Consider the following 16,805-nt stretch of genomic DNA (forward strand, 5'->3'; position numbering starts at 1 on the left):
CAGGATCTACTGACCTTTCAGGGTCCTCCGGGTTCAATAGAAACTTGGATGACTCTAGATGATTATCTTCATCCAATTCAACTTGATCAATTGCAAAACACTCCACCTATAATTATTATAAAAAATGTACAAATAAAACATATACATAATATAAAACAACTTTAGCTTTGACTATGTAATTAATTGATAGTATGAATACAAATATTTAGATAAATATTTTTCTTGAAGTAAGAAAGTTTCTTGAAATAGTCAGACATTTAAGTTAAGAAAGAAAAAAAGAAATAACTCTTTCCATAGAATTGCTAATAAAATCAAAAGATTATATAATCTTTAATTAAAACTAAAATACAAATAAAAAATCAAATATATTATAAACTTGCAATAGAAAAATAATATCTTAAAATATTTATAAAGTAAAATAATATATATTAATTTTAATAAAAAAGAAATATTAAAAGCACAGATTATTACAAATACAGAAGATACAAGCAAGATACATAACTTTGCTAACTACATAAAGAAGATACCTTTCATTACTAACAACAGATAAAGCTTGATTACAGATATAACAAGATATCTCTGCAAATCAACATCAAACAAATTTTAGTGAACATAATAAAAAATAATAAATTTATGGTTTACATTTAACACTAATGTTTAAAAATGATTTATAATAAAAATATAGTAAATAAGTTTAATTACAAATTGTTAAGTTTCTTTGTTCTATAATCAAATATAATGAATTGATCAATAAATTGGTCACAGAACACATCAGTAAATAAATATTAAGTGAACATATAAAGGAACACAAATATAATTACATATTACCATGAATTACAACAAAACCTATAACAAATACAGTCGTCATGATTGTTCTTTTTTTATAGAATTAAGAGCATAATTGAATAATGAAAATAAAACGAGAAATACGTTTCATTGTATAATTATTTAAACAACGTGGTATAACTTTATCATCAAGCTTTGACACGATTACAAAACGTGACGCTCCTAGATAATTGAGGTTATTTCCGCCAAATGTAGCTATCAACGTTTTTTACGCACAACCATATAACATAATTATAATCTTTAATAAAACGAAGTGCGATATCAGCACAATGCAATAATATAAATTATTTATAGACGATGAATAATATATAGTATAAAGGCCACGTTGAATTAACGAAGAGGAATGTAAATGAAGGAATTTAAACGCGTACTACGTCCATTTAAACTTCGTTAATATAAAAAAAAAACCTCTCGTTTTACAATAATCGGTAAAAATGAATATGTAAAGATGAAGAAGAAATTCGCGAGTGAAAGTATGAGAATAACCTGGCAACTAAACGGTTACAAGAATAATGTGCAGCCATTCCAAGAAGCACACACAAAGCTAGCAATTCCTCGCTTAACTATTCATGCGTACCTACGCTAGAACTTAGTTTTTTGCCCTGTTCCAAAATTAATAGGTTCAGGCGCATTCGCGTTGTGTTCACGACCGTTGTCTTCCACTCTTTTCAATAACGAACACGATCTTAAAAGCGCGCAAGAGAGCAAAAGAACGACAGAGCGGTAGAGAGGGAGAGGGAGGGGGGAAGAGACAGGAAGAAGACTGGATAGAAAGGTGATCGGAGGGGAAGAACGGGAAAGAAAGAAGACGAAATTCTGCGAAGGTTTTTCGTAAATTATAGAATATGGTGGTCTTGCTCCGGAGTATTTCCTCGCACACGCGTTCAACAACAAGAAGGAAGGCGACCGAGCGAGCGAGGAATATATAAACGAGCAGACAAGCCTTCATGAACACGCACCAAACGTGAGAAATACAAACGAAATCCGCTGGGTGGCGCCCGACATAGTACATGGTTATATAGCAAGGATACACTTGTACAATGCTATATACATATACATGTCGCTATATGCGTAGAGCGCGTGCGCGCACGCGTACATAAGCGCATATACACACACGCGCACGCGTGCCCGTATCCAGTAAGCGCAAGTTCCATCGCGAGTATGTGTACGCGTACATTCATAGACATGCCATACGTACATGCGCGCGCGCGTCCATCCGTGTATGCGCACGCGCATGGTTATGCAGCATGCCACTAAGAAATTTCAAGCGGCGTGTATATACACACTTGCAGTCATGTGGATATATGAAAGAGAGAGACACGAGATGGCACACGAATCTTAACCATCCGAATGGCACCAATGATATACGTATAAGATACGTTTTTCGATGATGATACGGCTTTTCATATTATTTTTGATAATTTTTATGGACTTCTTTGTCTCCAAGAGAGTAATATAAAAGTGCTGAAGGACGAGCTTCGGAGAAGATGCAGGAAAAAGAGGGATAGATAGACAGTATAATGGAGGATGAGAGGAGAGAAGGAAAGTATTGAAGGATCGTCTGCACGTTTTGCAAGAGCAGAGAAGACTTGCAATTGTCTCTTGTGCACTGAATCTTCACTGGCGTTCGCTACCTATTAACGCATACATTCCGATTATATAACTTCTCTATGCGAATTTCCTTTATCGTTTATTCGTTCGCTCATTCGCTCGTTCTTTCGCTCTTCCTTTTCTTCATTCTCTTTTTCTCTCTCTTTCTCTTTCCTCTCCCTTCCTCCCACTCCTCTTTCGCTACCCCTCCCGCTCATCTATCCTTTTCTATCCTCTACTTCCTCTTTCCTTTCCCTTCGAAGGTAGTAAGCTACGATATACGACACATAATTCCACATTTGTTAAAGAAAGAATGTTTTCGATGTTAAATACAAAGTCAGACGAGAGAATGATCCCAACGGGCTCCTAGTAGACGACGATACAAAAATTTCTATACAACGAGATGGCAAGAACTCGAAATGACAAAATTAATCATTTTCGAATAGTTTCTTTTTTGCTGAAAAAATTTTGACTTCATTCGTATGCTATATATATATATATATATATATATATATATATATATGTATACGTAGTTGGATCGAAATGAGATCGTACCTAATGGTAATAAGTACATGCGTACTACTACGTGGAGAGAGATCTCGAAAAAACGCGAGAGAAGCGTTCCTAACAAAATAATTCCTAATAAATTCTTATAAATTAATCGTTTTTTTCATCGTACCGGCACTAATGTAAGAAGACGCATATAAGTCTTGTTCCTAGAAAAACGAGGAACGTATTTTTGGTTAATGAAGTAGAAATGCACGCGCGCGACTCGTCGCGATTGACGTGTCCCATGAGAGAGGCGCTCGTCGAAAGTCTAGCGATCACGAACGGATGACTCGATGCAGGGACGGGCTCTCTCTCTCTTTCTTTCTTTCTTTCTCTCTCTCTCTCTTTCTCTCTCTCTCTCTCTCTCTCTCTCTCTCTCTCTCTCTCTCACATACACACACATACACATCCATGTTTCTTGTTTCTCGCCTCGAATCACAAAGATATTATTCCTTAATATAAGTTGGTTTTGCGTTTACCTCTGAAACGCTGTCTTCTTCGCTCTCCGACGAGTCTGTCATAAAGCGTGGCTGCAATTCTGAAAAGGTCTCGGTTTCCGACTTGGTGGGACTAGAGTTCGAGGACTGGGGAGTCGACGACGTCTTCCCAGTATCGTGGTGAACGCTCGCTGATTTTTCGTGTTTTTGGCTATCCGAGGTTGTTCCTTGTGCTACATTCTGCATCTTTACCTTCCAGATGAATCATATGACACTGAGTTATCGCTTCCGTGCCGCGAAACACACACGGAACACTTGCTTTTTGACGATAATCTCAAGCACGATCGCCGTCATTCACGTAAGCTAACACCCGCCATTTCCACTATGGCCGACAGCAAGAGTCCCGGATGCCTTTTCGGCCGTTCGTGCGATTTGGTATGATTCGACGGGTCACAGTGCCTTTCTCTTGGCGCGCAATTTTGAAATCGCTTCCAAGTCTATTTCTCTTTTTCTCTTTAGTTTTCTTTTGTATGCGTTTAATTTCATATTCACGAAATATGCACTTTGATTTCTATATGCGTGTAATCGTTACGCGCATGCATTTGTCATTATTATTTATAATTCGATAGAAAATTTTACGACAAACTGTCATATGCGTCATTAGTTTCAAATACTTAATAAATGACCGGAAGATACATTTTTCCCCTTAAATTATTTATTGTCTTTAAAAGAAACTTGTCCCTAAAAGCACGAATATAGTGTAACTAGCTATTAAGGTATATTTTTTTTTATAAAATAAAAATTACAAAGAAAAAATTGTTATTTCATACATATTATATATTATAAAGGTAATAATTATTAATTACGTAATGTAAAATTCACTATATTTTATATCGATCTAAGTTATCTGTATTAACAATTTATTTATTCGTGTCATAACATATATTTCATCTTTTATATTATATCTCTATTTCAGATATATAAAGTACATATGTAAGAAGAACGTTTCTAGTGGTAGAATATTCTAGTTTTAAAAAGTGAAGTAGCATCTCTTATCCGCCATCTTCTTTTCTTGACCAATGATAATTCATCGATTCCGTGTGTTCTAAACGTTGTAAAAATGAATTTACTTCTAATCCGCCATTTTTACTATTTTTTCGAAATGTTAGTCAGTGATAAAGTATATTTACATGATACAATTTGTAAATTTTTATTATGGAATATCAACAATGTAAAACGTTTAATTGAATCATAATGTTACTCGTACTTTATAAAATGAAATTTCATATTTTGTATCTTATATATAATTTAAATAAATAATTAGTAATTTATGTATCAGTGATAAGCTTCATGAATAAAATTATAATTATATAATTATAATAAGGTAATATATAATATATTTATACTTAATTAATATTTTATTAAATTAAAAAATTGTTAACATTTTAAAAATATTAATATTATAATTATATTAAAACAGTTGTTTTTTTATGATTATTCTTTTTCATTTATTTGGGAAAGCAAATTACTGTGTAGTTTATATTTAAAAGAAACAGATTAGATGTCATTAAGAGATAGAAAGAATCCTATAAAATAAAGAAGATAAAGCTAATGACCTCGTTGCCCTAAAGAAAAAAGAATGCTAAAAAGAAAAATAGATACTTTTAAAGCTCAAATTATCAAATACAATGTTAAATTTTTTTAAATCAACATCTAAAAATTAGATTAAGTATTCTTCAAAAGTAGTCAATATACAAGTAATACAATACACAAATTAAACATAATCACGTTTTATAGAATTTTTTTACACAAAGAACTTTTGAAATATACTTCGGTTGTAATTCTGTGTTAATTGTAATTTTATTAATCTTTATTAAATTGTTTTTTAAATGACTTACTTTTAAAATATATAAATTTCTGTAATGATGTTATTATTTATACAAACATATTATTTTTACAATTTTCATGTTCCTTTGTAAGACATATTGATTGACTGGAATTATAAGATTGTAATTTTATTATCATTTATATTATTAATATCAGCTTTATTTCATCTTGTTTTTATCAACTTTGATCAGTGTGATTATATTGCAGAAATATTAAGTTTTAATGCAAAAATTATAAATTTATAACATAAATCTTGTAATTCTGAACTTATAGTATTAATATATCAAAAATTATTAATTCTTTAACAATGAGTTTTTATAATAGAATTTGATATTTAGATGTACCAAAAATATTGTACATTATATATATTTAGGTATAAAAAGATAAATACAACAAAAAAAAAAACATTTTAGTAATTGATTATATTTTATTTAAAGTATATCAAATGAAGTAAAAATGTATATCAGATTAATTATTCTGATTTAAATGAAAACATATCTTTTATAAAAACACATAAGTAATTTATTTTCTACAATAACTATAAAATATTTAATCAATTATTTATAATGTCTTAATATTGTTTACTTTACAGTAAATAAATTAAGCAATTATCATATAGCATTGTTAAGGGAATCAAAAGTAGAAAGCTTTGCAGTAAAGTATAATATGATAAATGTCAAATATCTAAAAGTACTTCGAGCAGTATATAGTATCGCCTTAACACTATTGCTTTTTAATGCATTGTACTTGTTTTTCTTATGTATTATTTCAATTTTTTTTCCTCTTATATACTAAATGTGAGAAAGGAGACTATCTTACATTCATTTTTCTAATGATTCTCAAATATGGATTTGAGTAAATTACACATAAAACCGCATTTGCTTATATTTAACAAGACTTAACGTATAATTTATCTTATTAATTATAGTTGCATCCAATGTTCTTTATTTTAAATCGCCGTCATGACTTACTGTATTTTTTGTTATACACACAACATCAATAATTATTAAGACTTAAAATACAAGTATATGTCTTTCAAACATACTTGTACATAATAACACGTCAAGCATATAAATCAAAATGATCCCTTTTTTACATTATCAATAAAGGTGTAGACAAGACTGAGTATACTCGCTTTCATTTTTATTTGTACATTTATCCTTGTTACATTATTTTTTCGTTCTATTTAAATGCAAACATAAGAATCAATAATAATTTGTTGGGGGCTCCATTGGGTGATAGAATAAATCGTGTAGCTGCTATTATAGAAAAATGTTTAATTTAAAAGATTAAGCTTACACGTTAGTAATACCAAAAAACAAAACTTACAACGTTTATAATAGAGAACATTTTTTTTTTAACATTCGTTAGATTGAATAACAAATTATAAAAAAATCAAGAACTGCTTCTACTATTTTCGCCGCATTAGCTGAATCGTAAAAATAAATTTTTCTTTATCCTCTTAACTTTTTTTAACATATCATATAATATATATACACACACGTATATATATATATACACATATTATATACATACATACACGCACATGTATATATTATTGGAATATAAATTATACGATTCACATACAATATTTCGTATCTCAACTAATACGACGAGATCCATAATCTGTTACATATAGTAAAAATAATAAATATTTACATATGACGCATTTATACAAAAAGTCAGTACTCTTGAAAAAAAAGTTGGCATGATTGTCAAATCTTCATAAACGAACACCTCTCTTTCTGAATCGATCGCGTACTTTATATGATCAAATTTTAATTATCATGACATAGAATAATACTTTCAAAATAATTAATATATTCGTAATAAATATATACAACATAGTAAAATTATATAAAATTCTGTATATTCCAGTATTATCTAAATGAGCAAAAGATAAGAGTTAAGAATATATAAAAAAGAGATTATTAATTTTTTTATGTTAATATATTAAACTAACATTCCTTTAACTACCATGTTAAATATTATCGATAGCAGAAAGATAATGTTCCAAAAGATTTGTGTAACTTTGGGTGCAATAATAAAAACCAACTTTTTGTTCTGTAATTTGTGTACATATGTGTATGTGTGTGTGTGTGTGTGTGTGCGTACGCGCGTGCGTGTGTGTGTATGCGCGCTCTCATTACATCTTAAATAAATAAAAGAAGAATAGAAATAAAACGAGGTGTGGATAAAGAGAGGGAGCCTTTTATAAAATAATACCTAATCTGCCTCTCCTGCACATTACTTCGCAAAACAATGATAAATAAAGCCATTTGTACAAAGCAGAAGATAATCTCTTCGTCTAATCTTATAAAATTGACTCTTACTGTTAGGAACCAAAATATATGTCTGTATATATATATATATATATGCATACATTAATGTATGTGTATATCCACCCATATATTATATATATAGGACATATATAAAGGTAACAGAGCAGATTAAGAATCTTCAATCCTTCGCTGCGTTGGAATCTTCACAGGTATATGATAATAAACGTCCACAAGAGAATACGCGGCTTAGAAACTTAGAAGAGAAAACTTCAATTCTTTAGCCACATTTAGTAAATGTATTACTAGATGTCTTTAATTAGTGCAAGATTCTAGTAACTAGTCGGACGTGTGTTTTCCTATATGCGTAGTTTATCATTATATGTCAAATTTCGTAAAGCAATGTCCGATATTTTTTTGGGGAGAGGGACATTGCTATTAGTACACATTAACGTTTATTGTATTCATAATCTGCTTGTTGCGCATATAATCATTCTGTACAATTTCATTTTTTTTTTATTATTATTTTTTTTCTCCTGCAATAATAACTTTGACAAATCCTTTCGTTTTGATGCATTCATACAAAATGCCTGAATTTTATAAGTTTTTTTTAGCATTTTCGGCTTGAACTTTGCAATGCATCGTCTTGCAATTATCTTGCAAATATAACAATCGTATATGACGATTTGTTGCTAATGGTTTGTCGAAAGTTATTGCATTGTTGTTCTTTGTGTTTATATCCTGTAAATTACTAATCTAACCTTTTTTTTCATTCATATAAAAATAACACGCAATGCGAAGCTATCCAACATTGCTTTGTACATTCGCCCGTGCTCCAATGAAACAAAGTCGAACTTAATAAGCTTAAATTATTAATTGCCAAATCATTAAGACCATCGTTTAATCGTGCTGATGTACAATATATGTATGTATGTATATATATATATATATATATATATATATATATATATGTATATATATGTATATATGTATATATATGTATATATATATGTATATATATATGTATATATATGTATATATATGTATATATATGTATATATATATATATATATATATATATATATATAAAATCTAAATTACTATATAGAAAAGAGGTTTTTTCTGTCACCAATACGATACTCGAGGAACGTGACTTTCTAAGAAACTTTTCATTGTCCTTTTTTTTAAAAAAAATCGATAACTTTGAGACATAACACGTTAATCTATAGAATCTATATGTATAAAAAAAATACATATATATACCACTAATCTTCGAACGAGGCTATAAAAAAAGTTAACTTTTATCTCAGCCTGAAACATGTTACAATAAAAAAATTGATATCTCTATTCTTTGCAGAATCACAAAGAAAGATAAAGAAGAAGAATAGTAATATACAGTTTATAATTGGAGCAAAAACAGGATTTGATAGAAAACATAAATTGTAATAAGAGCACTAACGTGTAAATAAGTCACAGGATTCTAAGTGAAACATAAAAATTTTCTTCAAAACTTTTTTATCAATAAAGATTTTATATATTTAAAAAAAAAAGGAAAAACGAAAAAAAAACCAATTTTGTGACCTCTTTACCAACCGTCTTAAAGAAATATACGGCAATGATTTTCTTCGACTTAATTATATTCGTATCTCTATTATTTCGGTGCCAATCTCTACTTATAGCGTAAATTCACGTGCATACTGAGTGTGATTACCTTAGTTGAAAACATTAAAATGTTAATATTAAATGTATTTTTTTTGCACGAGATGGTCGGTAATCTAAAGTGCTCATATTAAACGTGTTTCTATATATATGATTGCTTGATATTTACAATCCTTTCAATACTTTGGCTCTCAAATACAAAGGACAAAAGAACATTTATTGCATGTTATATTATCGTCTCATGATTTTTTTGTGTTAATACGAAATCATGGTATAATTATGATATTTATATTTACATATCCCTTTATAAAGAATCGATCGATAAATAATAATGATAAGAAGAAGAAAAAGAAGAAGAGAAAGAAGAAGTATATAATAATAAGAATAAGAATAATAATAATACGAAAGAGGATTTCAATATACTTACAGAATAATCACTGGTATCTCTCGAAGAGAAAACCTCAATATATAACGTATTTGTGTGAGTTCTAGTTACATTGGTATATCTATACGCCGATGTAATAATATTTAAAGTACCTCATTTCATTTTAAATATTATCAAATACGATACACGGAGATCGTCACGAGAAATGCGATTTCTAATCTTATTGGAAGAAAAATGCTTTCAATTTATAAAAACCGATAGATAAGTTTTTGAAACTGTAACTTTACAACGATATAACACTTATCATTTTCATGAAATTAGTCTTTCAATAATTATTATATTCACAATGTGATTTTGTATTCAATCTACATCGCATTTTCTATAAAGAAAAAACCACGATAAGATGCAGCTTGTAGAAGCTGTATTTAAAAACTCTAAACAACGATTACTTTCGATGTTTGCAAAAAGTTTCATCTGTACTACTTTATCTAGCAAACTTTGTGAATACATTAAAATGAAATTATAAAGTAACACATATTAGAAGAACATGTACATTTTGTATACCATTGAATGTATATGTTGAGGTTGTGAAATATATTACACCATTTGTAATGTAACTCATGTTTCAACGACTGAAGTTCAACCTTGAATTACTTGTGAGTCTACAACCATGAGTAAAAACTGAATATTTCAGTACTCGGTGGTAATACTTTATGGTCAAGTATCATTAATCTCATGTCTAATGAATCGTATAAATAAGCTTCTCTGCTTCTACCGCCTGATACAACTTAATTCTAATTACCAAGCAAGAAGACTCTACACAATTCATTCGTGTGTATTCCGTGTATGACAACGTATATCTCGAACATTGCTTTGTGTTACGTCGATAAGAATTGCACTGTACATTAACTACTCAACGATATCATCAAATTCTGCTAAAAATTCATTAAAGTAACAGTGACTAAAATTGACTGCCACATATCTGTACATGTTCAATTTTGTATACCACTATACGAATTACTTGCCCAGTTTACATTGTTGTCTTCGGCTTCATTGTTAACTTTCTCTGTTGAATTATCAGTGGAACCTGGACAGAACAATAAAAATAAAAATAAATATAAGAAAAGAATTAATAAAAAAATTTGAAACTTTTGACAAATATATTTCTTTTATTAGTCTTTTCATCTCAAAACGTGAGAAGATAAGTATGCTAAATTTGAGGAAATTAAATATTACGGAAAAAAAAAGAAAAAAAGAAAAGGAAAAAAAAAACTTACAAGTGTCATGTATCTCTTCTTCCTGCTCCCTTTCTCCTTCACCTTCTTCTTCTTCCTCCTCTTCTTCTTCCTCCTCCTCTTCCTCCTCCTCCTCTTCGTCACCCGACGAAGACTCACTATCGCTATCAAAACTTTCGGAATTTGCTGATAGAGAATATCTATCATAATCTTCGGGATCAGAATATATTTCTGCTCCAGGAAAAATATATCTTCCAGGTGTCAATTGATAATATGAATTATCTATAAAAATAAAAATTTTTATCAAATTGAAGTTTATATTCGGTTAATTAAGATGTAAATAAAAAATGTACATTATATTTTTATTTTTATATATACCTGGTAATCTAGTAGCAAGACTTTCTCTGATTTTAGGAGGCCAACAGTATCTCTCTAATTCATTGGACTTAGATTCTCCAATTTCACCTTTTTCTTCTGAACTATCAACGCTATTACAACTATCACCTATACCAGAATCCATAGCCGAATCAATAGAGGTTTGACGTGGTTTAAAAACAGTTTTTTCATATCCAACATGATTCATTAATGTGGATTCTTCATCAGATTTTTTAATTTCTTCCCTACTACTCTCAAATCGATTTGTTTCTGACGTAATGTTCGTTAACGTATTGATTGAAGGAAATTCGATTAATCTTGGAGCCACTTGGCATTCCTCTAAGTTATAAATTTGGCCATTATGTTCAGACGTTGATTCCACAGATATAATATGATTCTTAGATTCTATAGAATGTATCGTTTGATCACTAGTTTCTGTTGTATCCTTACATGCAACGTAATTTATAACGGAATGGCACCCAAGATTCATTCTTTTAGGGCTATTTTCATTACTGGAAATGTCTAACCTTCGCTTTGGACTTTCATCCAAGTTATATGTTTCTTCTACATTTTCTGTACGAGTAATTTGGAAAGTTGAAGAAACACATACGTCTGTTGTATTTTGGACGTATTGAGCTATCGGATTTGGATTGATTATTAAATTGCTTGGACTCTCTAAAGAAATATTATGTGATGTTAAAATATCGTCTGTACTGTTTTGTGGTAATATTGTGTGATCGGCAATATCTTGACTTTGTTCCCACGTATCGTCCGGTACACAACGCGATGGTAATAGTTGAGATGCTTCTTTTAGGACTTTTTCACGCCAACATACTTCTTTGTAATTATCACCCATTCTATAAAAAAAAAAAAGAAAAAAGAAAAGAATAAAGAAAAAGAAATCATATTAGAAATATCGTAATCATTATATATAAGATGGGGAAAAAAATCAAAATCAACTTACAAATGACAAAGCTGATTTATAATAATATCACCATCTCCTAGTAGCTCAACGTCAAATTTGAGATGCGGCAGGGATTCACGATTGATGAGAATTTGAGGAACGTGAGATGGAATAGATGATGGAATTAAGGCTACCGGCCGAACCTTCAGAGATGATCCAATGACAATTAAAAGGTCACAATCGTCCTTATCTTTTGCCATGGCGTCATGAAATGCATCCGGAAGACCTTCGCCAAAGAAGACTATGTCAGGTTTCATAATACCTTGAGACACGAGATCTGAAAATTAAAGAGACAAAAATGCATTTCAAATACCAAATTGACTTTTTCAATTAAATATGGGAGAAAAGAAAAAAAAAGAAAAATCAGGTTCAGAGAGTAATGGCGTCTTTTTTACTCAATCATAACATATTTCAATCGTAAATGTCAAATGTGATAAAATGGCAAGCGGTAAACTGTAAACCCGTAACCACGTCTGATTGGCGTTTACGGGGTTATTTGATGCAATTTTATAAGTTTACCTTATTATGCTTATTAATAAGCGAGGTTTTACTCGCAGTTATGATTGACATATCGACTTATGTGTGGATCAGTGTAAATGGCAACATCATTTAGCGAAGATGTATTCCGAGAAGAGCAGATAATGTTCTCACATGGCCATCGACTCGCGACACAATATAGGAAAGGCTAATAGCAGAAACTATCTCTAGATAGCTAAGTTTCCATACCATAGAAACTGATAAGCCAGATTATGAAAGACTGCAAATAAATATACTATCAGCGGAGATCAAATATAAATAGGTCATCCATTTACCTCTATAATTTTCATTGGGGTTGGTCTCTGCTATCGAAGGTAGGGCGTTTACTCTGCACTTTGGACACAAAGGTATTCTTTGGGCAAAAATATCTTCTCTGATGTCGTCCGCTTTAACTTGATATTTACATCTTGTACAGGAAGCAGTAGCAAACGAGCCTTTGAGAAAAAGAAACACAAAAAAAATGAATACATAACAAAAACCAAGATGATTAAAATATTTCAATATTTTTTCTATTTAACGAGAGATACTTTCGATCTTACATTTACATCTTTTCTTGAGTACAGGCAACTCTCCTATAACACGATACTCCGAGATCACAGTTTCGATATAACACGGTACAAATGTTGCGAAATACCCTCCTATATCACGGTTTTATACGAAACGTATTCGCCTAATTTGTATTACTTCCTAGCTTCTTACAACACGGTATGAATTAACCGCGTTATAGGAGGGTTGCCTGTACCACAGGAATATCGAATTTACATACCGTGGCACTCTATCACGTTTTCAATGCCAGCTACTTGTTCCAAAGTATCGATATTTTGTGAATAATTTCTTAAAAGCTTCTTCTGTTTGTCCAATATTTTTATAAACCTATGACAGGGGCTAGGTTTAAATTGTCCAGGGTATATTTCACGTGCAAATTTGTAAAATGGTCTGGGATCTTGGCCAAAATAATTGATGTCAAACATAGCCTATGAAATAAATAGTAAAGATATTAATAAAAAATAAATGTGTGAAATCAAATCAAATATACTGAAGCAATCAAATTTACTATTCTGCACTACCTGTGGATCGGGTAAATCTGGAAAATCTTGAGCGAGTCTTGAATATATACCATCTCTACTTCTGAAGTCAGGTATACCACAACTCACACTCACACCAGCGCCTGTCAGAACTATGATTTTTTTACTATTGCGAATTAATCTAACAACGTCGGATAACGTATTTATATGCCTCAACTTTTGTCTTCGTGGTGGTTCAGACATCATATTTATTATTATCTAAAATGTTGAATTGCTTAGCATTAGCATATTCTGATCACTATTTATTTTCATTTGTATAATTTTATTTAATATATCTATATTTTATCTATTATTTAATATATACCTTCCACAACGTCAGGTCATCAACCTGCTCTGGAATCTGTGTGGAATCCATGAGTAGGTGATGTAAAAGATCTCGTGGATCTGTACCCGTTAACATTTGCTTTTGCACCCACGAACAGGCGTTTCGCCACTGATTACCAACTTCTCCGTTACCAGAAAGTTCAGATAAACCTGATAAATCGGACAAATTGGATACTGTCGATGACACTTCGTCTTTTTCATCTGCAGTGTCAATCCTAATATACGAATGATAACAATAAATAACTTAAAATATTTAAAGTACAATACATAATCATATGATTTAATGATTTCAACTCACGGGCATCCAGTATCGTCACTGGTCGAATCAATTCTAGATGAAGATGTCAAATTTGTAGCATCTGAAGAAGTGGATGCCGACTTGGATTCATCGCTTAATTCAGCATATGCGCTGTCTGTACCCGATGTTTCTATATATATGTAAAAGAAAATAATCATTCATTATTTTATTACACAAGATTAATGTTAAATTTTAATTTCTCACATAATCATAGGAATAATTAAAAAGAAAAAAAAAAACTATATATTGTTATGATATAGATTCTAATGAATATTATACATATCTAATTTTAAAGATTATTTCAATCAGTATATTCATGCAATTATAAATTATTATTTCAAATGAAAATATACTTTCTTCTTCTTCTAAATTTCTGTATAAAAAATACCTAATACTTTATATATTCTTTTAGAAATAGAATACATAAATCTATTAAATTCTGTTTTGGTATCAATGAATCATAAATATAGATTTCAAAATTATTTTATATGATCATAAAAGGAAATCTATCTCTATTATTTTATATTAATTTTTTTAATTTATTATTATTATTATTATTTCGAAAAGATGTAGACTTATATTTATTAATATTTAATTAAAAATAATATGTCTATATATAAATTTCATCTCATTATTTATATATTTGATAAATCGTTTTCATATTTAAAAAAAAAAAAAAATGAAAAAAATGAAAAATGAAAAACTAATATTGGTTATATCCGAAGATACAGTTATTAATAGAGGGGAAATAAAAATGGTTTTATTTGGAAAATCGCTATCCGTTTATAAAGTCGATGAATTATTATTAAAATATCTTTTATTATATATATATGTGTATATATATATATATGTATATAGACACACATATATATACATATTATATGTATATGTATATATATATATTCTATAAAAATGATTATATTTGTGGGATATCATATTTTTCCCGCCTATCAATGTATATGCGCAATGAAGGGAAAACAGTTACGTTTCTCTTTTATGTGAGAATTGTGCCATCTGTGAATCTCTGCGAATGAAGCGCACCGAGATGCTACTGTCACACTAATCCTTCGATACGCGCCTCGAATGCTTTATGTTCTAAGGAAAATTCTTCTGTCTTTTTTTACACGCGACATTGAAAAAAATGCGACCAATAGCAAGGAAATCATAGAATACCGGCCTTATAAAGTTGCTTGAGGAAACTGTTAACTGCGGTAGAAGTAAAGTATTTAGAAAATACGACGCACGAAGCGCAACTGTCATGGCGTCCTCAGTACTCGCTGCAAACAGGATCAAGCTAAGACAGACCATGGAAAATGAGGTGACGCCTTTCGCTCCGCCATCTTGCAATTTTTGTCGATTTCTTTAATTAATCGTTCATAATATTGCGAACATACCTTCAAAATCTTCATTCGCTCTGTCACGTACGATCTCGCAATCTCTGAAATCTGGTTCAATACTGTTGATAGACGTATAGTCGTAACCGTCGACCTTTCGCCGTTTTGCTGGGGACGAATATTCTGGCACCTCCGAGCCCGACGCCATTTTCAACAGCAATGCATTGCACACTTTGATGAGCGGGCCGGTAGCCTAACAGAGGTCGCTTTTGTCCACAATATCCCCTCCTTGGTCTTAGATGGGAATAGGTGACGGCAACTAGACCGATTTCTACCACTTAACAATAAAATCAAATAATGGCACAAAAACTATCATTGCAAATTATAGTCATATATTTTATGTTTTAACCTCGATTACAATTCTACCTAAAAAAATACACGCACATACAACATCATATATTTTATTAAGAAATCGCATTTAGTTCATTAAATAAATTCATAAAACTTTAACCGTTATCATTATTTTACAATATGTAAAAATATCAAATGTAATAAGGAAAATACAATTTATGTATGTATTTTATTTTCTAATATAATATATATTTATCATTTGGTGTGATAAAGTATTCCTTAAGATCTATAGGTATTTCTTGTGTATACCTGACGTGTATATAAATATATATATATATATATGTATGTATGTATGTATGTATGTCAGATATAATTCAAGTAGGAGAATTTACATTTTTTTATTTTAATGCGTTGTTTTATTAAAAAATAAAAAAATAAGAAAAATTAATTCTCTCTGAATTGTTCTCTCGTTGAATAATTCTCTCAGTGAACTACTTCGCATACTTCATTAAGCCAAGAGGTTAACCAAGTGATCACAAATCGTGTATTTTTATTGATTTACCTATCTTTGATAATTGTGATAGTTATTCTTTTCGTAATTTTAGATACAAGAGATGTTTATTGCGTGAACTGTAAATGTACATCTCATATAAATAATTAAATTCACTAA

At 30.2% G+C, this 16,805-nt stretch overlaps 2 protein-coding genes and 2 long non-coding RNA genes across 7 annotated transcripts in view; 2 read left to right on the forward strand and 2 right to left on the reverse strand.

The window, feature by feature from the left end:
- LOC127066406 (ankyrin repeat domain-containing protein 17-like) overlaps positions 1-3,800 on the reverse strand; it is a 19,244-nt gene extending 15,444 nt beyond the window's left edge. For 2 of the 4 annotated variants that reach the window (XM_051000142.1, XM_051000131.1), the window contains exons 1-2: positions 3,465-3,800; positions 1-106 (exon numbers count right to left, since the gene is read on the reverse strand). The exon at positions 1-106 is cut by the window's left edge and continues 338 nt beyond it. In XM_051000142.1, the coding sequence (XP_050856099.1) occupies positions 1-106; positions 3,465-3,668 (310 nt within the window). In that variant the 5' untranslated portion in view covers positions 3,669-3,800. Of the gene's footprint in view, positions 107-1,423; positions 1,867-3,464 lie in introns of those variants that run through there. The other 2 variants (XM_051000151.1, XM_051000158.1) reach the window with 2 other exon arrangements.
- Positions 3,775-4,900, forward strand: LOC127066567 (uncharacterized). Its single transcript, XR_007782430.1, has 2 exons — positions 3,775-3,857; positions 4,399-4,900. It is a non-coding gene; the product is annotated as an uncharacterized LOC127066567 (long non-coding RNA).
- Positions 4,901-6,430: 1,530 nt separating this feature from the next.
- Positions 6,431-15,992, reverse strand: LOC127066507 (NAD-dependent protein deacetylase sirtuin-1). The gene is made up of 10 exons (XM_051000344.1): positions 15,845-15,992; positions 14,451-14,580; positions 14,133-14,367; positions 13,811-14,026; positions 13,510-13,717; positions 13,019-13,177; positions 12,207-12,483; positions 11,246-12,099; positions 10,910-11,149; positions 6,431-10,719 (listed from the first exon to the last, which is right to left on the reverse strand). The coding sequence occupies exons 1-10, from the start codon at positions 15,990-15,992 to the stop codon at positions 10,625-10,627; spliced, it is 2,562 nt and encodes an 853-aa protein (XP_050856301.1). The 3' UTR covers positions 6,431-10,624.
- Positions 15,456-16,393, forward strand: LOC127066562 (uncharacterized). The gene is made up of 2 exons (XR_007782424.1): positions 15,456-15,768; positions 15,917-16,393. It is a non-coding gene; the product is annotated as an uncharacterized LOC127066562 (long non-coding RNA).
- Positions 16,394-16,805: the final 412 nt, after the last annotated feature.

The sequence above is a fragment of the Vespula vulgaris genome, chromosome 1 (assembly GCF_905475345.1).
Source record: "Vespula vulgaris chromosome 1, iyVesVulg1.1, whole genome shotgun sequence".
Classification (NCBI taxonomy): Eukaryota; Metazoa; Arthropoda; class Insecta; order Hymenoptera; family Vespidae; genus Vespula; species Vespula vulgaris.

Bases quoted from the DNA above. Each gene is read 5' to 3' on its own strand.
- LOC127066507 (XM_051000344.1), bottom strand. From the start codon at position 15,992: ATGGCGTCGGGCTCGGAGGTGCCAGAATATTCGTCCCCAGCAAAACGG. The intron at 13,718-13,810 runs GTAGTGCAGAAT...TTTATTTCATAG, and splicing joins CAGATTTACCCGATCCACAG to GCTATGTTTGACATCAATTA. The intron at 13,178-13,509 runs GTATGTAAATTC...TTTTTCTCAAAG, and splicing joins AAACGTGATAGAGTGCCACG to GCTCGTTTGCTACTGCTTCC.